Source organism: Lynx rufus, unplaced genomic scaffold (assembly GCF_022079265.1).
Source record: "Lynx rufus isolate CCGP_SWC_20201006 ecotype Redwood Valley unplaced genomic scaffold, mLynRuf1.p SCAF_6, whole genome shotgun sequence".
In the NCBI taxonomy this organism is placed as follows: domain Eukaryota; kingdom Metazoa; phylum Chordata; class Mammalia; order Carnivora; family Felidae; genus Lynx; species Lynx rufus.
Window position 1 is genome coordinate 12,121,149 of NW_025814878.1, and position 23,962 is coordinate 12,145,110.

Here is a 23,962-nt window from a genome sequence, read left to right on the forward strand (position 1 = left end):
TTCTTTGGGTTCATGATTTACATTTGTATCATGCTAGTCTTTAGGACTAGGGGATAGGAGACCCAAAAAGGCACCCTGAAATCCACAAACACAGTTCTTTTGATCACTTCACAGTCCCAGGACACAATGCTGGCCAGCATACGATACGTTTATTACTACAAACGGTAACTTTTCAGTCTCTTTCACACAAAAGCAAACCAAGCAGGGCTTTCAAATTAATAATCCTCTGGGGGCTTTTTTTGTGTTTTGTTTTTTTTTTTGGTTTGTTTTTTTAGCTGAAATGGAAATCTGGTGCTTGACTCAGGAAATCGGAGACAAGAAGGTAGCAGGAGGCTTGTATTTACCTCTGATAAGCCATCATTTGCTGCTTAGATGCAAAGAAGCCGTAAAGACGGAGTCTGTGGTTATAGGACGGGAAACATGCTCTTAAGGCAGCCAGGAAAGATGAACGCTTAAATGCAACTTTGTTCACTAGTATTTCTCAAACACAAATGCACCGTATGAACTGGACACTGAGTCAGACACTCGCTGGAGACACAAAGATAACATAGCGTGTCTTTCAAGGAGCTCACGATTCCCAAGGAGGTTAGAATGTGTCCAGTGAATTCTGATACTCCAGGATAATGGTCAGGTTTCAGGTACGAAGCTAGTTTAACAAAAGCCCAGAGTGGGAAGCAATAAAATATACTTAAGGAGACTAAAGGAGGTTTCAGAGAGACTGAAGTTGGACTTTACTTTGAAGGACGCACAGATTTTTACCTGGGAAAATCTCAAGGAAGGTATTTTAGATAGAGGCAATTGCACGAGTGAAAGCGGAGTGTGTGAGGGGCGCGTGGGTGGCTCACTCGGTTGAGCATCTGACTTCGGCTCAGGTCATGATCTCGCAGTCGGTGAGTTCGAGCCCCGCGTCAGGCTCTGTGCTGACAGCTCGGAGCCTGGAGCCTGCTTTGGATTCTGTGTCTCCCTCTCTCTCTGCCCCTCTCCAGCTTGTGCGCTCTCTCTCTCTCTCTCTCTCTCTCTCTCTCTCTCAAAAATAAATAAAAAGCATTAAAAAAAATTTTTTTTAAATACCATGAATAATAAAAGTCATCCAAATAAAAGAAGTAAAACTGTCTCCATTCACAAATGACATGATCCCATATGGAGAAACTCTCAAGATTCCATCACACAAAAACTGTTAAAGATAATGAATAAATTCTGTGGGGCACCTGAGTGGCTAAGTTGGTTAAGTGTCCAACTCTTGGTTTCGGCTCATATCATGATCTCCCAGATCTGACTGCGCAGAGCCTGCTTGGGATTCTCTATCTCCCTCTCTCTCTGTCCCTCCCCTGCTTGCTTTCTCTCTCTCTAAAAAATAGGTGAATAAACTTTAATAAACAAACAAACCAATTCCACAAAGTTGCAGGCCACAAAATCAGTTTTGTTTTTATACGCTAGCAATGAACAATGTGAAAAAGAAAATAAGGACATGATTTGACTTACGATTGCATCAAAAAAATGATAAAATACTTAAAAATAAACTTAAGAAGGCAAGACATATACACTGAAAATTATAAAACATTGCTGAAAGAAACGAAAGAAGACAAATAAATGCAAAGATATCCTGTGTACATGGGTTGGAAAAACTTCACGTTAAGATGACAACACCATCCAGATCAAGCTACAGACCCAACGCAATCCCCGTCCAAATCTCATGGCATCAAAAAATAAAAATAAAAAAAAATCAAACAAACAAAGACAAATCGAAAATGAATCTCACAGCATCTGTTGCAGAAATAGAAAAACCCATCCTAAAATTCACAAGAAATCTCAAGGGAGCTGAGCAACCAAAACAATCTGAAAAAGAAGGACCAAGCTGGAGACCTCGCACTTCGTGATTCCGAAACTTACTACAAAGCGACACTAATCAAAACAGTAGGATACCTACAAAGGACAGACATGTAAACCAACGGAGTAAAATCAGAGAGCCCAGAAATAAACCCCAGCATACGGTCGATTAATTTTTAAAAAGGACGCCAAGACCATTTAATGAGGAAAGAACAGTCTTTTCAACAAATGGTTCTGGGAAAACTGGGTTATCTATCTACAAAAGAATGAAGTTGGACCCATATGTTACATCATATATAAACATTAACTTTAAATGGGCCGAAGACCTAAACTTAAGAGCTGAAGCTACAAAACTCTTAAAAGAAAATGGGAGAGGGTGTGTGGGTGGCTCGCTCGATCAAGCATCCTACTCTTGGTGTCAGCTCAAGTCACGATCCCAGGGTCGTGGGATCGAGCTCCGCGTCGGGCTTCATGCTGGGTGTGGACACTGTCAAGACAGTGAAAAAGGCAACCCCAAAATGAAAGAAACTATTTACACATCGTGCTTCTGATGAGAGATTAATAGCCAGAATATGCAAAGAACGCCTGTAATTCAACAGCCAACAATAAAACAACCCAATTCAAGAATGAGCAAAGAACTTGAATAGACATTTCTTTAAGGAATATATATATATACCTTCTCATTACCATTTCATACCCTTTAGGATAGCTATTAACAAAAAAGGGGGAAATTACAAGTGTTGGTGAGAAGTACAGAACTGGAACTTTCACACATTGCTGTCAGAAATATATAATGATTCAACCACTGTGGAAAACAGTAGAGTGGTTCCTTACAAAAGTAAACATATAATTAACATGTGATCTAGACATTTTACTCCAAGAGACACACTGAAAAGAAGTGAAAGCAAGGACTCAGATATTTGTATACCAATGTTCACAGCATCATTTTTCACAACAGCCAAAAGGTAGAACACCCAAGTGTCAATCAGCAGATAAATGGATAAACAAAATGTGGTCTATCTATACGGTGGCATATTATTTATCCTTAGAAAAGGAATGAACTTTTGGCATGGGCCACAAGGTGGATGAGCCTTGAAAACATTATGCTACATGCAATAAACCCGACACAGAAGGACAAAGACTGCAATCCCATGTACATAAAGGACCTAGAATAGTCAAATTTCATAGGGATAAAAAGTAGAGTGGTGGTTTCCCAAAATGAGGGAAAGGGAGTTACTGTTTAATGACTATGGAATTTCTGTTTTGGATGATGGAAAAGTTCTGGAAGTAGATTTTGGTGATGACTGCACAGCATTCGTGCTTAATGCCACTTAGCTGAATATTAATCGGACTGAAAGTGCTTAGAAGATTAAATGTTAAGTTACACAGAATTTACAACTAAAAAGCAGAGCATGACTAGCACTGTTTGGACTGCAGGTAAGTCTATCAAGCAAAGAAAACTGAGTAATGTGTCAGAAGAGACACTTATCTTCAGATCTGGGTGGGACCTGGTAGATGCAGAAAGAAGTCCAAAGGCAGAAACTGCCTAAGATCTACTGTCTGGTAGAAGTGGTCGAGATGCTCAAAGAGACAGCAAACTTACGTTGCAGTTTGACGAGCCATCGAACGTCGGGTAGGAACCGTCTGGCCAGTCGGCAGGGTCCAAGGCCGCTGACTGCCGGTGCTGGGCCTCATACTCTTTGAGCTACAACAAGAGAAAATGAAAGATTGAAATGAAAATAACGGCCAGTGCTGTCTACCAAGCAGCAGAGAGAATGTTCTGGGCACCTTCTTCATGCCACTGCTGGGGTCTCAGTGCGGGCCAAAGACGAGGTTCTCGAAACTGAGAGGGAAACGGGCGGCCTGCCCTGTGATTTTTCATCTACACCAACCTGACGGGCACAATGGACTCTTTGTATCCTGTGTTCTAAAAACAACCTTGATTTTCACTCCAAGGTCCTCCAGCATCAACACTGATCTTTCTCAGTTCAATTATAAGTTCAAAAACAGAAATTGTCTGTAGGGTGGCCTCTGAATTACTTCTCTTTGTAGAAGACACAATGGGGTAGACATGGACATTTTGATAAGACACAGGTGGAAGCCGGAAATGGACTTTCTAAAATCACTTGCTTTCCTTGTTCTAGACTGCTTCAAGTTACCAGTTACATGTTATCACCTAACAAACATTATGGGCTTTATTGGAGAACCTTGTGGATGAGAGGAAAATAACCAACTGTCTAGAATATGTTCAGAGACTAATCTAAAGTTTGGGTTTAGACACTAGGTTTCTACTTTCTGAAATAGAAAGACAAGTGAGATATTATAAGAAATTGGCAAATTTTAAGGCAACAGAATTCGATGAAAGGTCTTTTAGAATGGCAAATGTGAGAAGTTCCAAGTGTGTTTTCATAAAACATGTAGAAATTTAACTCTGCAACAAAATACACTGAAGTTGCCATTGTGTTAAAATTCTATTATAAAGTAGTTTTTAGATACAAATTTAAGACACTGATTAAATCAATTCCATAAATCAAGACACCAGAAAACCAGAAATGAATGATCTGACCTAATAGCCCAGGAGATGGTAACATGACTGTCTTCAACCTACAGGAGCTACACAGATGTAGCAAAGTCATCATGTTGACAATATCCCTCGAGGGAAAAGCAACTTTCTGAAGTATCACTCCTACCAGGAAATTCTTTTCTGTGCACACTTGTGACGGGAGACAGACTGGGGAAGGCAGATCATAGTGATTAATTGGCTGCAGAACCAATCGGGAACCCCTGGGCCAATTACGTAACCCCTCCGTGCCTCAGTCTGAAAATGAGGATGACAGAAAACTATCTCACGAAACAACTACCACAATCACTTAATACAACAAAACTCTTAGCACACCGAACGCATGCAACAGACTCAGTATGAGCATAGTATTATCACCACCCTTGTGGTTTCAGATCAAAGAGAACTCAAAGTTCACATCAACTCCAAGAGTGTGAGCTTTTGCTCTTTGCTAATATCATTTTAATACATTTTAGTACATTTAATATCATTTTAGTACATTAGGGGCATTATTTTTACTCTAATCTTTATAGTACATTTATGTAGGAGAATGCTCTTTCCTGGGGCTCCTGGGTGGCTCAGTCGCTTAAGTGTCCAACTTCGGCTGAGGTCATGATCTCACAGTTTGTGGTTCAAGCCCCACATCGGGCTCTGTGCTGACAGCTCAGAGCCTGGAGCCTGCTTCGGATTCTGTGTCTCCCTCTCTCTCTGCCCCTCCCCCACATTACAAAAAATTAAAAAATAAAATTCTATGTTTTAGAGTTATAAAACAGGATCTCTAAAAAGAATTTTAAGTGCATTTTACAAGGGAAAAACCTAACCTGATTTTATACACACACACACACACACACACATATATATATATATATATAAAAATGTGTGTGTGTGTGTGTGTGTATATATATATATATATAAATATATATATATAACTACTCTTTTATATTCCACTTTGCTCCCAAAGAAGCTCTGACTTAAATATAACTTCATGGAAGAAAGACAATTGATTTCATTTGAGAACTTAGATCTTTTAAAGCAAATGTATAGTTTTAAAACAATGATAGAAGTATGTGTGTGCACGTGTATGTGTGTGTGTGTGCACGTGTATGTGTGTGTGTGTGTGTGTGTGTGCACGTGCGTGTGTGTCTGTCTCAGGAGGAAATACTCCTTTCACATCCTATTTTCTTAAGTCCCATAGTTTGCTCATGCTTGAAGTCTAGGACATGATTCCTAGAGGGATGGCCACCTTTAGTAGGTTAATGCTTACTCTATTTTTAAAACCTTTGAGGAGATACTAAAATGTCCCATTTCTACAAGAAAAGAACATTTATATTATATCTAATCTAAATCCCCTCCAGCTGCAATTTAACTTCATTTCCTTTTATTCTGTCCTCAGTAGAGATGAAAACAAAATAAAACAAAACACTCTTCAGTACATCCTGAAGAGTTGTTGTTTAATCATCCTTCATATACTTGGAGACAGTGATTAAGTTCTTTTCTGCTTCTTCTCGGAGATAAATCTTTACCATTTTTCACCCATGGGATCTATTTTAAAAACCCCATAATCATTTTGTTGTTTTCCTATGGATTCTCTCCATAAGCCTCTGTAGTTGTCCAAATCTCTGTGACTGATCACAGTTGCTGCTGCAAGGAAATAATTTAATAATATATATAGGTTCCCAGTTTATAAGTGTGAGCTCTGGTATACCAGATGCCCAGACTCTGTTGACAAAACTGTTCATCACTTCCCCAGTTACTGTGGATTTGGGCTCACATCTACACCCTATAATTCTCTCTGGAGAACTCTCCGTGGTCGACAGGATTCATTTCCCAGAGGTATCTAGAAGGCTGCCTCCTCCTCCCCAATCAGCTTTAAGCCTCTCTTTCTCTGGCAGGACAACTTTACAAGGCAACTCACCTTCCAGGGCTCCCTACTCCCTAGGGGATGGTTCTGAAGCTAGATTTCTCCTAAAATCGCATCTCTGTCCAGATTTTTCCTCTGGCTCTTCTGCTACCTTCTCTCACTTAGCGGCAGTCAAGTCAGCAACAAACATTGAGCCCCCCCCCACTTTTTTTTTTAATAAACCCCAAAGACTTTATTTAGGACTTTCACACAGATATGACCTTATGGAAACAGCCACATGTTTTCCAGATGCATAAATATGTAATATTTAGTAATTGGATCAAGTTCCATGAGTAGTCTTTTGTACTGATAATTATATTTTAGGAAATATGATTATTAAATCATGGTTACAGGTCTCCCTCAATTTCCTATAGATAGTGCTTCCAGGTAAAATGTCAAAGGACATATTTTTCTACGACATAGCTCCATCATGCTGAGCATTATTGTTCCAAAGCAAGAGAGTTCTCTTCTAGCCAAAACTTTAGAACTGAGTTTATTCCCTACCCACCCATCCTCACACACCACAAAAAGTAACCTGATAAATGAATAGCCTGTGGATTCCAAGTATCTCAGAACTATCCCAAGATGTGAACACCCTGAACTTACTTACCAAGAGTTATGTATGCTTTTAAAATTAGCACCTGGGGGGCACCTGGGTGGCTCAGTTGGTTAAGTGTCCAACTTCGGCCCAGGTCATGATCTCACAGTTTACGGGTTTGAGCCCTGCATTGGGCTCTGTGCTGATGGCTCAGAGCCTGGGGCCTGCTTCCGATTCTGTGTCTCCCTCTCTCTCTGTCCCTCTCCCGCTCACACTCTGTCTCTCTCCCCTTCAAAAAAATATATTTTTTTTTAAAAATTAGCACCTGGAAGTTGTATTATATAGAATATGCTAATTACCTAGACCCCTCCCAATTTTTTTTTACTAATAAGCTTGACTTCTCTAAAGCATATGTAGTAAGTATCCACCACAAAACTATTAGAAAATGTTTGAAGTGCCGTTAGATTTGATGGAACTATTCAGTTAACAAAATATAAAAACCCTAAGTTAAGCCACTGTCTGTTTAAATTACACATTCAAAAAAATATACAGAGTTGTGTCATAAAGGTCACTCTCTTCAAATACTGCTTTGCGGCTTACAGTGGTGTTTCACATATTAATTCCTTGTAGCCTTTTTCATTTTGATCTCAGTTGGTATCGACAACTGGGATTTTCAGGTGTGTGAATCATGGCTGTGTATAAAACATCCATCAATGAGATCAAATTCATATAAACAAAGCATAACGGACCAACCTGTCTTTGACATTACACAAAATGTTCCCAATACAAGGATGTACCGGGGGATACTCCCAGCTCCAAACAGCTCACAGGCAAATTTCTCTCCTAATCCTGGGTTGTCCCCTCAGGGGTAACATTTAGATGTTCTACCCACGGGTCTTAAGGTGTCTGATTGACAGTGAGAGAAACCTACACCCGATGCCCTGAAGGACCATTCTCATCGAGAGGTTCAAGTCAAAGGGTTTTCTTTTAATACCACGACCAAGTAAATTTAGCTCCTTGACCTGGTCATTAAAGAGGCAGATCCTTTCCACAGACTATTATCTGCTCTAAATAACGTCTTGCTTCAAGTGTGCTGTCTCGGGCCAATGCAGCAGCCCATCCAGGCACTAGTAGCTGAAGACGTATGCTGCCCTATCGAGGGCAGGCCAAAGGGCTTCCCTGCTACTTCATCGTCTGGCAAAGGACACCCATCTTAGCGTGCAGAATCTCGTAAAGTTTGGAGAACGTCATCGGTTTTGTTCTTCACCAAAACCTGTGCTTCTGGATCGCCTTACAGAAAATATTTTTGACCTCTTGATGGAGCTCTGCCCCGAGATTCGGCAAGGCTGCCCACCTGGGAACAGACGGACGGCACGGCTAAATCCTCCACCCGAATCCACACACCGCAGTGTCACCTTTGCGTGGCGTTAACTTCTGATTTCCTTTCCTGTAAACAGTGGCTAGCTGGTAAAATGATCGGCTCGGACAGAGCTTCGAATTAACTTTTCTCTCCAACTTTGAAAATACTCCTTTGTTGCTTTTCAAAGTAGAGACATGTGCCACCTAGTCTACGGGCCTCCCACCCTGAACGCACCCGATCTCGCCTGATCTCGGAAGCCAAGCAGGGTCAGGCCTGATTATTACTTGCATGGGAGAAATGTGCTACCTAAAACCGACCATGTTAAGACCGCTTTTTAGAAAGTCTGTATTTATTTTGAGAGAGAGAAAGAGAGAGTGCACGCGTGTGCGCACACATGAGCGGGGGAGGAGCAGAGAGAGAATCCCAAGCAGGCTCCACTGTCCGCGTGGAACCTGACGTGGGACTCGAACCCCCGAACCGTGAGATCATGACCTGAGCCGGAATCAAGAATCAGAACCTCAACCAACTGAGCCACCCAGGCGGCCCAAGGCCACTTTTAATATTTTCTTCTGCTCCAGGAAAACTGGATTAGGTACATCGCATGCAACTCCCTTTCCAAACATAGGTGTGGCCAGACGACTGTAGACATCGTCTGAATTCTGATCTTCATTTTTATGATTAAAAGGGCAAGGCGAGCGGCATTTCTCCCCAGAAGTAAACATCTCGCCTGTCGCGGTAAAACTAAATGCAGGTTCGTGTTTCTCACACGCATCTTCTAGGCATCCAGTTGGATATTTCCCCAAATGCCATGCCATGTTCAAGGAACGGAACTGGAAAGAAAATACACGGAGGACTCTGTGTCTCCGCTGGCAGCTGGGCCAGGTGGCCAGAGGGGTGGTGGAGGAGGGAGACCGGGCTGAGTGTGAAAGGGGATCTGCAGCAAGGACAAGGGGTTGGCACCTGTCATCTGTTCCATCGCTGGCCCAGCACTACTTTGGTCCACCAGGGACACTGCAGGCCGAGGTCACCTCCAGTTTTTCGAGTCGACGGAGCAAGAGAAGTCAGCAGATGGGCGTCTGAAGGTGGCCTTGGCCTTCAGGCCTCCTGCTACACCCAGTCCCACCTCCCATTCCTTTCAAGTGCTTTTTCTCCCCCCCATCCATAATTGTCTCAGCAATAAATTAACGTTTTTTTTTTTTTTTTTTTCTTTTAAACTGTTGAGGTTTAGAGTCAGGTACACTAAACTAAATTGAGGGTTCCTGTCACAGTTTCAAGGTTTCAGGTCTTTAAGATTCTACTTCGTGGTCTAGTCTTAACACATTAAATGGTTCCTTGGTGACTTAAAAAGTTTTCGTTTGTTTCTAAACCTGCCGAATTTATCACTGTCTACACAGCACCAAACCAGCTGATCAAAGTGGAAACCCAAGAGTCCATCAGTCAGTTGGTTTGGCAACAACCAAGTAGGAAATCTCTTAATAACTGTGACCTCAGTAACAAATGCTACCCCAGTCCCCTAAGGGTTAATTAGGTTCTTTTAGTGCTCTATTTAACTCTGAGCAAAAAGTGTGTGCCACACTAAACTGTAATTAATATCTACTTAGAAATAAAAGGAAGCAAAAGTTTAAGGTAGACCTAAAGCTTAACTTTTAGGTTATTCGAAGTTTCATTTGTGATAGTCTCTTACGGAACTGATGTTTGCAATGGTTGTCCTATATTAAATTTTACTCGGCTTTTTATTTACTAATTTTTTGTCCTTATTACGTTCTTATCAATCTTTTGATGAGGCTTGTGAATTTTGCGATGGCATTCAGAGAGTCATTTTCCTCGTTAAAGTGGTCCACAGCTCAAAACTATTTGCCATTCATTTATTCGTGTAGTCGCTGAAGATGGAAATCAAAACTTACAACATGGAATGCTTGTATTAAGTAAAGAGAGTGGAATCAGAATTTTATCCGATAACATAGGTACCTGATGACCGCCACCAAAGTATCATTAAAACGCTATTTTCATTTATTCCTGTACCCTCTGAGGCACCGGTTTTAGTCCCCTACAGCTGCGATAACAAACTGCCATAGAGCAGGTGGCTTAAAAACAACAGAAATTCCTCATCATTCTGGAGGCTAGAAAGTCCCAGATCAAGGGGATGGCAGATTTAATTTGTGGTAAGGACCTGCTTCCTGGTTCACAGATAGCAATGCTCTCACCACGGGTCTTCACGTGGGGGAAGGGGTGTGGGAACTCTCTGGGGCCTCTTTTATAAGCTCACTCAGTCTATTCATGAGGACTCCACCCTTAGAACCTAAGTACCCCCAAAGGCTTTACCTCCAAATAACACGGCATTGGGCATGGGAATTTAATATATGGATCTGGGGGTTGTGGGGGAGGGCGGACATGAACATTCAGGCTTCAGCAGTCCCCAAACATTGTTCCATGTCAGGGGGGCCAAGGACTCACAAATGTAAACCAAATCATCTATGCTCTTACCCTTGCAAGTGCTTCCTCAATGGTGATCATCTTCTCCTTGACCATCATCATCAGCTGAATCCGTTCCTCATCACTCATTGTTATCTCGCTGGCCACGTAGCCCACATCTTCTCCTAGAGATTGAAGACAAAAGACCGGAATGAAGGAAAAAGAGAAAACAGAATGCTAATCCTGAAAGCTCCTCGTTCGTTCCGGGCTAGAGAAGGAGGTAATTCAAGGGCACTGTGTAGCATGGTACGTTACTGGAGCAAGAGAAGCAGTAACGGGCTACTTTCGAATAAGCCAACGAGTCTATCTTATCGAGAAACAGGCTCCGAGAGCCTATGGACGTTACCATAGACACAGACCCTTCAAAATGATCGGAGCCTTTGTGATGGAGGGTCTAGCAGAGGAGTTTTGGAAGAAAGCTGACAGGAAGTCTGGAATAGCAGCGGGGGATGGAGACCTAATTTAAAGACCTGCTTAGAGCCGATAAGCATTCCAAAGCTCCTTTGGCTATGGTCCTCTGTGTCCTTCCATTTCAAATATGAACAAGAGGAAAGTTTTTTGGGGAGGGGACGGAGGGACCCCTCTTTCACGACACAGAACTTGAAGGTCACAGAGTCAGCGGCAGAACAAGACCTACAGCCCGGTGAGACCCTAGATTCTTCCTAAACTGTGTGACTGTCGTTCCTCACAGGAGAAGCACAAATAAATACAGTCGCAGGGATGCGGCATTTCGGTTCACTGGAGGGAAGGTTATCATATATGAATACATCTGAAAGCCTCGTCATAAATACGCATCCAAACTGGGAGGGAACTCAGCTTGCCACTCAAAACTGAAGGCAGCCAGAGCTGCTCAGGGCCATCCTCGCTAGGATCCTTCCAAAGTGCTTTTCCGCAAAGCCAACGGATGGCCGCTGCCTGTAATATACGTGAGCCACGTTGGCTTGTGTGCTTTTGGTCAGCGTGTGAGGCTGTAATGCACAGACTGGGAACAAGCCCACACTCCGGTCGCTCATCTTTCCCCTGCCCGGTCTTTCTTACGCATACTTTGCCAGCTTCGGTGTCACTAGGATGCTGGGCTATGGCTACATTTGCCCTTGGTCCAGAGGGACAGTACAAGAGTCCGGCCGCAGATCGGCAGGAACCCGCTGCAGTCGGGGCAACCCTGGAATTCACGTTCCCCCAGGTTTCCCTATCCCATTTCCATTTTGTAATCAATCAGTCCAGAAATACCACTCACGCTCCCTTCGCCACTCATCTACTTGTCCGGAAGAATAATAGCGTGTGCTGGGTGAGGAGACAAGCCTGCTGGTTTGATTCATTTTACTATCTGCGTCGCCTCCGATGGTGGAGGGGGCAATGGGGAGCTGGCTGGATTTGTTTTTGTTTTTGTGTGTGTGTTTTTTTTTAAATCCACACGCGCCAGAAAACTATTGGCTTCCTCCCTCCCCCCATCCCTTTCTCGCTCTTTTTCCTTTCCTTTCTTTCTAAATAAGACTTTGTTGGGATCCAAGGCTTACTCTGCATCCCAAGTGATCCTGGGTGCGTACCAAAAGGAAACACTGGCAATGTCGAAGCGTCCTAGCTTTATGGCAGGACAACTGAAATGGCCCCACCGAATGTTGCCGAGGACCCAGGTGCGCTAACCGGTGTACGTGCCGTCCCTGTCCGCTTTTCTCATTTCCGTGTGTCCCAATGACTGGGGAAGCATTCTGAACAGGGTAGGACGCTACGACTTTGTAAAAGAAAACAAACAGTGTCACTGGTGAGCAACTGAAAGTTTTCATCTCATGATAACCTCATTTGGCTGGACCGGAATCCAGAAGTGGCTTTGTTTTCTGTTTCTGTTCCCTCTCTGAATACTGGGGAAACATAAATTACATAACGGGGCCGCAAAGGGACGACATATTTACTTACTATATAAACAACAACAAAGACACGGCCAAGAGGAGGGCAGGACTCCCTTCACAAAGCCGCCCAGGCAAATTCCCATGATGTCAGATCGTTAAGTTTCCCAACCCCATAACTGTCCCTGCCACAGAGAAGCGTCGCAAGTTCAGAAGACTGCAAAGGCCCCAAGTGGCAGGACTGGGTGGGGGGTGGGTCCAACCCTAACAAATGCTATGGCTTTCTAGACCCTTTTAGGATAGATCTTGGTGGGTCAAGATCTTCTTGAGGTTGGCACGACCGAGAAAACAAAAGATTTGGTCTTTGCCATCAGACCTATGAAAAGGAAGATTGGCCAGACTCTTCTCATCTTATTTTCTTTGATTTAAAAAACAAACAAAAAAACACCACTGGGGTGAAGTCTTAAAGTAATGAAGGCAATGTCAGAGAAATTGAAGACTTTACGAGCCCAGGCAAAGAGTCACTGACACTCCAGCGTGCAGTTAGACCAGTGGCATAGGGCTTCCCTGCATTTGAGAGCTAAAGGGACCTACTGTCCGTCAGCTGTAACAGTACCTTTTGAAGTCTGTCTCATTATTCCTTTCTGGTTCTTTCGGAAGTTCTGCCAGAAATACTTATTTTTCTTCTTCCAATCTCCTTTTCCTTTAAAAACAAAAGTGGGGGGGGGGAGGCACAAGCAATAAATTCATTAATAACAAAAGTAGCCTCTTCTTTAGAATTCAAAGCTTATAAGAATACTTTGATTTCACAAAAGACAGTTTTTCTCTTTTAGTTTGTGAAAGACTTGGAAATGCCTAAAAAGTTGTTTAAAAGAAATGCAAATTTTCTAGCAGCAAGTAATGGTGCAGTGGGGCTAAGATGAGAAATAAAGAAACATCAAAAAGGCAGGCCAAACACACATTCTTATATTCGCTTTGATGTTGTCTAACTAGGATGTCTAATTCTGCCTCGTCTTGGCTTGTGGTAGATTCTCCCCCTCTGGTCTCAGCCACAATTATTTCGACCCGACCACAAATAGGATGCTTTAAGAAGTTAACTTTGTTTTGCCGTTATCCCTGGTGTGGATCCCCATCTTGACTTCGTTCTGTTATTCCAGATTTAATGAAAAGAACAGAATGGTTGGCATGTCCCGTGGGCATTAGTCAACAGAGCTGGTCCCATGGGCCTGTGGGGTTGACCTGCATGCCTTCTCTAGTGTGTGGAGTGCTCGTGGGTGCAGCCGTGGTGTGGGCGGGATGGGAGAGGAGACTCCCACCCCTCTGGCATTCGGGCTACTTGGTGACCTACTGTCTGCAGCTACCCAGGGTTCCGTGACAAGAAAAGCAGACTGCGATCCTGCTGTGACCTCTCCCAAATGGGACCCCTCCTTCCTCCCCTTCCCCCCCCCCCAACCCCCGACGGTTCTGGGAATAGTCTCACTTGTCTTAACAACAATGTCACTGCCGTGGCCAGACATCTGCAGTGTTTGGTAGGATTCTGATCGTCACTGATACAGAATACCTTTGAAAAGGCAAAAGGAAAGGAAGCGAGCACATAAAAAGAACAGAGTGGGTCTTTATTTAAAAATGAAACGAAGGAGCAGCTCTCACGTAGACGTGGCACGCTCAAAGCAGAGGCTTTGTCACTGTCACCATTTGGTGTCTGGTTGCTCTGCGGCCACTGGAAACAGGACCCAGCGGAGTCATGCGCTGTTGGGTCTCCACAGTCTAGACTGGTGGTGCCAGGCGATATGGCACAAAACAGACGTGCGGAAACCCGTGTCCACAGGGCTCCCGGGCTAGAAAAGGCATCATGTGTCACAACAAGATGCCCTCATTTAAGTTCCGATACACCCTGGAGCTACGGGATAAAACCCATGCCAGCTAGGCCGAGACTTCCTATGTACTCACAATCTTGAAAGTGACCTTGATGGCACCTGCTGTCTCTGGCTAAACACTGCAGCAAATATCAGCCACGCAGGGTTAAAGCAGAGGTAGGATGATCACTAAGGCAACCTTTCTCTAGGGCAATTAGGGATTATAATGTATTTCTTTTACTGGAAGGTATACTCCCCCCCCCCACCTTCCTCTATTTTAATGCTTCCAAAATGGAGGTACAAATTAAAAAATAAATAATAGCTAACATTTATTGAGCACTTACCATACCCAGGCACTTTGCTAGCTAATGGTTTATTTCATTTGATATGCACAAGGAACATGATGTGTTATTGTTTTCCATTTAGTAGATGAGAAAACCAAGACTTCAGGAGGCAAGAGACTTGCCCAAGGCCATAACCACTGAGTTGGAAGGGTCATGATTCAACTCCAAGTCGAAACCTGATCTGAGCACTTCTGCTCCTGATCACAATCGACCTTACCTTACCACTGTGACCCAAACGGAAAAGGTGTTACTAAATCAAAACTGGATTTTATAATCAAGGAAATATAAGACATGTAACACCTTAATTGTGCATAATATTTGATTCAGAAGTTCCAAATCAGAGAATTCATCCTAAGGACATGATCAGGGATAGGTTCAAGGATTTTTAGGATAGTGTCAATTCTCTGAGAGCAAAAATTAGAAGCAACTTAAACGTCCAGCAAAGAAGCGATGGTTGATTGAATTATGGCTCATCCAATATGATGGAATATTATACAGATTTAAATTTTTTTTTACTGCAAAGAATATTCAATCAACGTGGGAAAATGCTCAGGACCTATTCAATACAAAAAAATTATAATATGTAGAGTATGATCCCAATTATGTTTAAAAGAAAGCCCACACAAATACAGGGCAAAAAAAAGAAAGGAAAGGTATGTAACAAAATCTTAACAGTGTTTCTTTCTGGGTGGAAATATTCTTTGTGGTTTTTGTTTTTTCACCATTTGTATGTTTTATAAAGTATTAAAATTCTTTTAAGTCATTAAACCAAGAAAAGGAGTACTGACCTACAGAGCCGTCTTCTGAGTTTGACTTAGGAAGAGTGCTCCTAGAAAAAGAAAAAAAAAAGTCTGATTACCAGGGAGCCTTGCGTTGGTGTGAGAACTGAAAACCCTCCCAATTCGTCTGACCCAGCATCAATACCACCAGCAGAGCCAGGGGAATTCTGATAGGGTGTTTATCACTGCCCTTATCTAGCCAGCTGCTGCTTTTCTAGAAACACACTCATGACCCATTGGTCAACATGTAGTGAAGATTTACTCCAGGGTAAGACCTCTATTGAATGAAGGGAATGGATTTTACTAGATGATCACTGGATAATCCACTTGTGTGAACTATGAACTACATGTTAGGTTATCGCCATCGAGAAGTCTCTTGTGTAAGTGGGGAAGACAAAGCAAATAATAATAAAAATCAAGACCCAACACCATATGCCAGCCCCTTAAGCCAGCAGGTGAGTAAAGTGGTCAGCTGTAGGAGGAATGTAGGAGATCAGATGCTCCAAACACAAGGCGGGGGGAAACAGTGCCTAGTTTCTGCAGTTGGTTTTTGACAATTCGCAAGCACGCTCTCCACCTTGCTAGATCTTTCTATGTTCGAAGAGAAGCCAGGAAATCTGCTTTTTGTTTTTTTAAAAGGGGGGGGGAGAGCTCCACATTTTCCAGTGATGGCAAATAATTCAATGTTTGTAAAAATGTGTCCAAGTTAATCAATACATGTCTGGGCACCAAATTTGGCCCACACCCCACCCACCCTACCCTGGCTGCCCGTTTGTGACCGCGGATACAGACAAAAGCCAAATACCTTGAAACATGAACACAGCCCCAAACCAATCAATTAAGCGTTTCTCTGGCAAACACATGGACAGACACCAACTTAAAGCAAGAAGGGAAGAAATCAAAGAAAGGTAAAATGGGTTCTCTCAAAAAGGTCAGAGTAGAGGTGGAGCGCAGTCTTTCATTAAGTGGGTCCGAAGCCTAGAGGGTAAGTGAGTTCAGTGTCCACTTGCTGACAAGGAAAACCAGGAAGAAGGAACCTGCCTCCGCACAGAAGCACAGCTACTCAGGGGTTTATACCTGAATCTTCCCAATACAAGTTCCTCTGCCAGGGAGGAAGGCGGGGGCATCTGACAAAACTCTCCTGGATGTGAGAATGCATGGGAAGACCGAGGTCGGGAGTCTAGAACCGTGTTACCCTGAAGAGGTCAGAGGAAGACAAGCAGAATAGGCAAATGGCGATCTGCTGCCCGCCTTACAGGTGAAACGACCTCTCGAACTGAAGGTGACCAGAGAGGGCAGGAAGGGCCTTTCTGTCACGCAGGGTCACCTGTGATGGGCCAGCTCTCTTTAGAGCAGGTGCATGGATACTAGCTGACCGCTGGCTGCCAGGTGAGCACAGAGGCTCAGGCCCCACCAATCCCTTCAAACCCTCAATGAGAGAAGAGAACTGTTTCCGACTAGCACACGAATCTAACAAACCTCTCCTATCGATGAGGGGAGGGCCGGGGGTGCTAAGAACAGAAGTAGGGGAGGCATCCTCTCATTTGCTGAGGACCACAGCTCGGTCTGAAGTCATGATTTCCCCTTACTGAGATGCTGTGAACACAGAAAATAAGGAAAATCTACCTCATCATCGAATTGCGCCAGGATTTAGCCCCAAGGACCTACTTACTCTCTGCCCTCCCATCCACACAAAAATGAAAATGACTGAAGATATTTAAAAAGCCATTTCAGTTTTTAATTCATTCAGCAAAAAGGTACTGAATGCTATTACGAGTAAGGTATATGGATGATAACGAAGAAATGGGACTCTCGATGTAGGGAGGGCGACAAAATGTGAACAAATGAGAAGTACTTGCAAAGGAGAAGGAACAGCAGGAGGAAGGGGAAGGGAGGGCAGGGGTGCAGAAGGAGGAAGAGAAGAAGAAGGAACAGAAGCAGTACAATCAAAGCGCTCAGAGCCACAGAATTACAGGCAAGGCACAATGGCAGCTGAAGAACAAACTATAGACAGTTGGCCAGTTGGCTGGGGATTAAGGCTGAAAACCTTTCTAAAGAAATAATATTTGAGCTAAAGTTTGGGTTCTTAAGTTTTGTGGGTTTTTTTTTTTTTTACTCTCGCATTTTGAGCTCAAAGTCATGGTAATACGCATCAGTCCACCTTACCTCAACTGGTCATGACCTTCCAGCACAGCCATCTACGACTTTTGTCTGCTGCATACAGTAAAGAGAGCACCACATTTATTTTTAAACTCACTCACTCTAAGGACTAGGAGAGTCTTGACCTAATTGTTAAGGATCAAAGATATCAAATATCCCCAGCTCTTGATCAACTGCTTAACTATGTAATAAACTATAAATATGTGAACTTTTGCTTTTTTCTAGAAGAAATCTTTTCATGGGGAAAATGGCCTCAAGAAACATTGCTTTTCTTTAGTCCTTTGCTGATTTAGAATAATATACCCTTACTGAGTTGTAAGGAATTTTATTGAATTAAAGGGTTTTTTTAAGTTTATTTATTTATTTATTTTGGGAGAAAGAGTGTGTGAAAGTGGGGGGGGGGGGGGTGGGCAGAGAGAGAGGGAGAGAGAGAGTCCCAAGCAGGTTCAGCACTGTCAGCGCAGAGCCCAGTGTGGGGCTTGATCCCACGAACCATGAGATCATGACCAGAGCAGAAATCAAGAGTCAGACGGTTCATCACTCAGCCCCCAGAAGTGGCCCGAGGTTCCACCAGCTGGTGAGAGGCCAACAGGGTCATCCCCAGTCACTGGCAACCCAGTTGTCTTTCTCCCAGATGGTGGGCTCTTCCTCTCTGGATAAAATGTATGTAAAATGGACTCTATCCTATTATTTAAAAAAATGCAAAGGCTAACTTCTATTTTCCAACCCATTTTTCATTCTTCCTGCAAAATAAGAACGTCTTCTACTATAAAAATACTCAAGGACCCACACTGCCTAAAAAGAGAAGTTCTCACTACCACACAGCTATCACAAGATATAAATGTGCTTTCCTCTATAAAATTCTAGCTTATAATTTTTTATTTTTATCTACTCTCTTCAATTCATGACACATATTTAAAATTTATCCTCAGGTTTGCACTCTCGATCTCTTCGTTAACGTGTTTCCACTAGTGATTGCGTGCATTTCCCCACATGGCCAGCAGATGGCACTGCAGCCCCTCTAGTCATCTTGCGGTGACAAACGGGGATTTTTATTTTTAACGTTCCGCGAGTTCACAATCTAGACACCGGCCAAAGAACAGCAAGCCAGTGTTTCATAAGTGTGAGGCTCCCCAACTCATCAATGTGCAAAGGGGGAAAACGACATCGTATGAAGTTTAATTTGGACGCAGTGAATTGTCCCTGCAAAGAGAGGCTTGGCAGAGCAGGTGATGCGAAATGCCATCTTTCTCCCTGAGACGGATTATAAAATCTATCCAGCAGGAGCAAAAACCCATGATGTAACCAAATTCCAAATTTGGATGGCAGCAGGTGGAAAGGGTCATTTGCTGATCTCCTGGTGGAAGAAATTAATGCTCGGAAGTCAGTTCCAAAGAGGCCTCCTCACCGCACCTCCTTCTTGCGGCCAGACGCCACAGGCCTGGGACCCACAGGCTGGAAGCAGGTTCGTCAGCCCTTTTCTATCCATCACTTTCACTGTCAACAGGGTAAAAGGGATGGGAACCTCAGCGTGGGTTTCTGGGTTTCGATGATGAGGACGCAATAATTAGCATCCCTCTGCGCTCTGAACATCTACTTAAGCATTGAATAATTAGAGTTTCGCATTTAGTCGCTGAACTCGATCTTAGAAGTACCTTTACGTCAATAACTATTAGACCCCAGTGTAAATATTTTTCCTCACGATCCCTAAGCTACTTTAGCCCTCTCTGAACTCACGTTCACTTAAGAAAATTCAATAAACGACTTATGAATGAGATAAAAAGAAAATAAGGGACAGCATCCCTGAACTTAACCAATTCCTTTCATCCTACCTCAATCTTTAGCAAATTCTTTGTTAAGATGTGTCATTCCTTTCTTTTCACCCACTCACTCATTCATTCTTTCTTTCCTTCAATACACGTTCATCCAACTCCCATTATGAGGCTGGCATCCTCTGAGGCATTGAGAATGTAGTAGTAAATAAGACAGGTTAAGATCTCTGTTCTCTTAGAGCTCAGGACAGGCGAGAAGCGAGGTGGGCGGTGTAGATCAAGAAGGGGGGAGAATGTTCGATGGGATGGACAGAGAAGTCTTCTCTCAAGAGGGGAGAGGCGAACAGAGACCCTAAATGATGAGCTGGCATGACATGTGCCCCACCCCCGTGGGGAAGGCTGGGTAGGGAGAGAACAGAGGAAGAAAGCAAGAGGTCTCCTCTCACATAGGAAGTTTGAGGTGTTTCTTCAACATCCCCGTGGAGATACTAAAGACACAGTTGGGTATGTGCGTCTGGAGTTCACGGGCATTGCTGAGGACTGGAGATCAGGATTTGGAAATCACTTGCACATTTAAAGCCAGAAGACCAGCTGAACACAATGAAGAGAAGTGGCAGGAGGCCTGGGCTCAAGGGCAACCCAGTCCTCGAGCTCAGGGAAAGAAGGTGAAGCGGGCAGCGGGACTTAGGAGAAGGAGTCCGTGCGGGGAAGGAAAACCGGGAACATGCTTTCACCCTTCCCGGCTGAAATAACATTAAAATCGGTTTTACGCAAGCTATATCGCTGCCTCAGATGCCAGACAGGGTAAATTCTAGGTTGCTCTGTTTTCTTTTCTCTGGAGTCTGTGGCTTTACAGTAGAGCCCTCCAGGTGGCCACAGACAAGGAGCAACAGGACAAAGGTCCAAAGGAGATTCTTTACATTTGTGTGGAATTCTACCTCTTAAAGAAAACACTCTTATCGCCAACCGGATCGCCGATCCCGAGACTACGGAGCGATAATCCGGATAAGGGCACAGAGCCAGGCAGGGGCCTAAGTGGGTTTAGAAGCCACATCTCTGACTCCACAGTCCAGCGCCCCACGCACATCACCCTATCGTTTCTCGTTTACACAACAGAAATTCGTATTACGTTACATGCGTCCTAACCCTGTTGCTGGGTGAGTTACTAAAATGATAGGCTCAGAAGAACCGGGGAAGACAGAGCATGTTTTCAACACCAAATGTGAACGTGGCCTGTGAGTTTCTTAGAACCAAGTATTTCAAGAGCAGGATCGGGTTATGCTGCTCGTGCAGACTCTGTCTGCGAGTTGACAGGAAAGAGGCCACGTACTTTGGCTCAGGCTCATTTTTCTTCTTATGTCCATTTACATAAATAGTCTCAGGTACCTCTAGGCAAAGGCAACTCCGTCTCTATGCAACATACTGACTCCGGCACGCAAGCAAAGTGTTACAAATGCCCAAACATAAAAAAGAGTTCCCAAAATAGACCTCATGTTTTTGTTTTGATGGGCTGTCCAGAAAACTTCATTATGAGAGAGAGAGAGAGAGAGAGAGCGAGAAGCAATAACCTAATTTCTAAAAATGGAACATGTGTTATACGTTACTGGAAAACCTATACTTAAGAGATTTTTAAGTTTCCTTTATCTTGAGTCTCCGGAAATTCACTTCTTCATTAGTTTCTTTCCTGCTGAATTTTGAATCAGGGCTTTTGCTGTGTCTGGGTCCCTTCCTGCATCATCCCAGGCCTGCCAAGGCGGTCCCCAATGCCAGTAGCATTTTCCTCAAGACGCAGAAAAGGGACGGAGACATCTGTGCTATGGAATTGTGCGTGGGAGTGGGAGGGGAAAAGAAGCTGAAAGGGTCGAGGAGCTTTAGAGTAGTTCATTTTTTCTTACGTGTTCATGGGTTTTTTATATGCTGATTATTTCTTCTCAGTTGATATGCCTTCCTTAAATATGACTAACTACCTATATTCACATTTTGCTTATTTCGTAACAAATCATTTTGTCAAAAATAGGTAATTCCTTAAATTTGGTATTTCTTATTATTCTTTGGATATCGAATATATTTTTCATCATAGGAGCATATCTCCCCTATTTCATAAAAATACGTATAAAACAAATTTCTGTTTACGCTATCTACTGTCTGCTATAAAAATTCAAGGGTCAGCCATGGGACCCCACGGGACCAGGGCCAGGGCAGGAGGGACACAGGGGTCCACCGTGCTAGAGCTGCTCACTCTCAGCGCCAGGCAGGTTTAAGGAGCAAGGGGTCTCTCTTCCTTCACCCTAGATCTGGCCCTTCCCTGCCAACAGCTGCTGGCACATAATAGAACTTAACTTGCAAACTTACTGGCTAGGATTGAAAGTAATTCTGTTGCTCATATCTGGTGTATTTTTTGAGCTCCAAGATTATTTAGTATCAATGACAACGTTGGTGACACTTTGTCACCCTGGTCAAAACACTCCATGCCTACAGGCCTTTTCTTTCATTTCAGCCTATTCCCAGTCTCTCCTTCTGGCTTTTGTTGCAAGGTCACCTTCATAAATGATCAAGGCAGGTGTCGGAAGGACCAAATCCAAGGCAACGGCCTGACACAGCTCATGCTCAGCACTCACACACTCAGAGTCAGGCACACCCGTGACAGTGCGGTCACAAATCTAAGCCATGCCTTCCCTCTCATGTCAGGTAGTGATGATAAAATCAGTACCTACCTTAACGGGCTGTTAGAATCACATGAACTTGGCAACTGGTAAGACCCCAGTCAGGGTGACCTCTTATAGCTATCACCGGACCCCAAAGGATGAACGCTCTCGGTCTCTGCCCAGAGCCCTGCCACCCTCATTCCACCAACGATGGCCTCTAGGCCCTGTGCTCGGCTTAGTTTCTATATTGCCACAGTTCCTCCTTTTAATTTTTTTTTTTTTAGCATTAACTTCCCTCAAATAATCCAGATGGCCATAACAATTCCTCTTCTCAACTGCACTCGGTACGAGCAATTTACATTTTCTCACATCCATTGTTTTTCTCACAATGACTGAATATGACGTCAGTGGGTCTTCATCCACATTGTCCAGCATCATAATATTCCCATTTGCTGATCACCTATTGTCCTCCTTAAACAGTAAGATCTGTACCGATTTAGATTCTTGCATACGGCACAGGGTACACGAAATAATTTTTTGATGACGTTGAAGAGATGTTCAGTATGGATGTATATACCACAGGAAATGGTTTGGACCCACCCATCGGGTGATACCAACTCTCCCAAAGAAATGGCAGTGATGTGTGGATATACGATCTCCAAACAACAGTACCATCCGACGTTTATTTCCAATTTGAAGAGGACCTCTTACCCTACCGATCGAGGGCTTGAAAAGTTCTGAAAGGCCATTTAAAAGGTTTGATACTTCCAGCCATGAGTTTTGACATTTTCAACTTTTTTCTGCCCTACCCCCCTTTTTAAATGATATCTTTGGTGGACAATTGCCATCCGAATCACTGTAGGTGACCCTAGTCATTATATAGGAGACGTTTCCAAAGGGGATCTTATTCAGAAAAATAAGAGAGAGGCACAGTCAATCTAGGTACGCAACAACAATCTAACAACAATAGCAACAATCATTTTTGTTATGCTTCAATCCCCTGCTAATGACATCAGGTACATGGGAGTTCTAGGTATCCACACGTGATCTTTTCTGCTGCAAATCAAGCCTATCTCTCTCTCTTTAACATTAATTTCCCCCAAATAGCTAGGATGGACATAGTGACTCCTGTTCTACTTTTCGATTACACTTTACAAAAGCAACCCATGTTTTTCTTAGAACAGCACTCACGCACGCACATACACACATCAGCGATTGAATATGATGCCAAGGTAGAGATGGGCAGACGGGAACATTTTCTACAGCCCACTACCCCCGCCCAGACAGCTACCTAACACCATGGCTCATGATGTGGGGTTCTAGAGCCCAACCTCCCGTGTTCAAAGCCCAGCCCTACCATTTACCAACCAGTAACTCGACAAATTACTTTGCCTCAGTGAATCCCAGTTTCCTGCTGTGCAAAAGGGATACAATATTACCTATCACGTAGGTTTTCTGGAGACTTCGGTGAACTATAACTTGTATGGTATTTAGAACACGTTTGTACATGTGAAGCGTCACTAACAAAATGTAGCGGTTAGGACTGCGGGTCTTTTCCTCCAACCGGCTCTCCCTGTGGAGTCAAGTTTCTCTCGGTCCTTCTCAGAGAGCACTTCAGCTTTCTGACATGTAAGGGGCTGGTTCCCTGGCACCTCAGCGGTGGCCAACAGGCTTTCCAGGCCACGAACAGGCTCCATCCTTCTCGAGTCTGAAAATCCGTCACAAAGGTAGACTGAAAGAGATCCGTGTTCCTTCATCCGTGGAATGGTAACTTGTACCAGAAGTGAATGATGCAGGACACCCGCAGAAATTTAAGTCCCATGCCTAAAACTGAGCCAAACGTCATCCGCCCGCCCCATGGTGGAGAGCCACGACCTGTGCGTGTCTCAGCTACAACCTTTCTCG

General features: G+C 43.6%; 1 protein-coding gene and 1 pseudogene across 2 annotated transcripts in view; both read right to left on the bottom strand.

Annotated features, from left to right (window-relative positions):
• SASH1 (SAM and SH3 domain containing 1) overlaps positions 1 to 23,962 on the bottom strand; it is a 198,006-nt gene that overhangs the window by 72,637 nt on the left and 101,407 nt on the right. For both annotated transcript variants that reach the window (XM_047102450.1, XM_047102449.1), the window contains exons 5-8: positions 15,490 to 15,530; positions 13,118 to 13,204; positions 10,670 to 10,782; positions 3,431 to 3,532 (exon numbers count right to left, since the gene is read on the bottom strand). In XM_047102450.1, the coding sequence (XP_046958406.1) occupies positions 3,431 to 3,532; positions 10,670 to 10,782; positions 13,118 to 13,204; positions 15,490 to 15,530 (343 nt within the window). The remainder of the gene's footprint in view (positions 1 to 3,430; positions 3,533 to 10,669; positions 10,783 to 13,117; positions 13,205 to 15,489; positions 15,531 to 23,962) is intronic.
• On the bottom strand, positions 7,798 to 9,161 carry LOC124528347 (lanosterol 14-alpha demethylase-like; annotated as a pseudogene).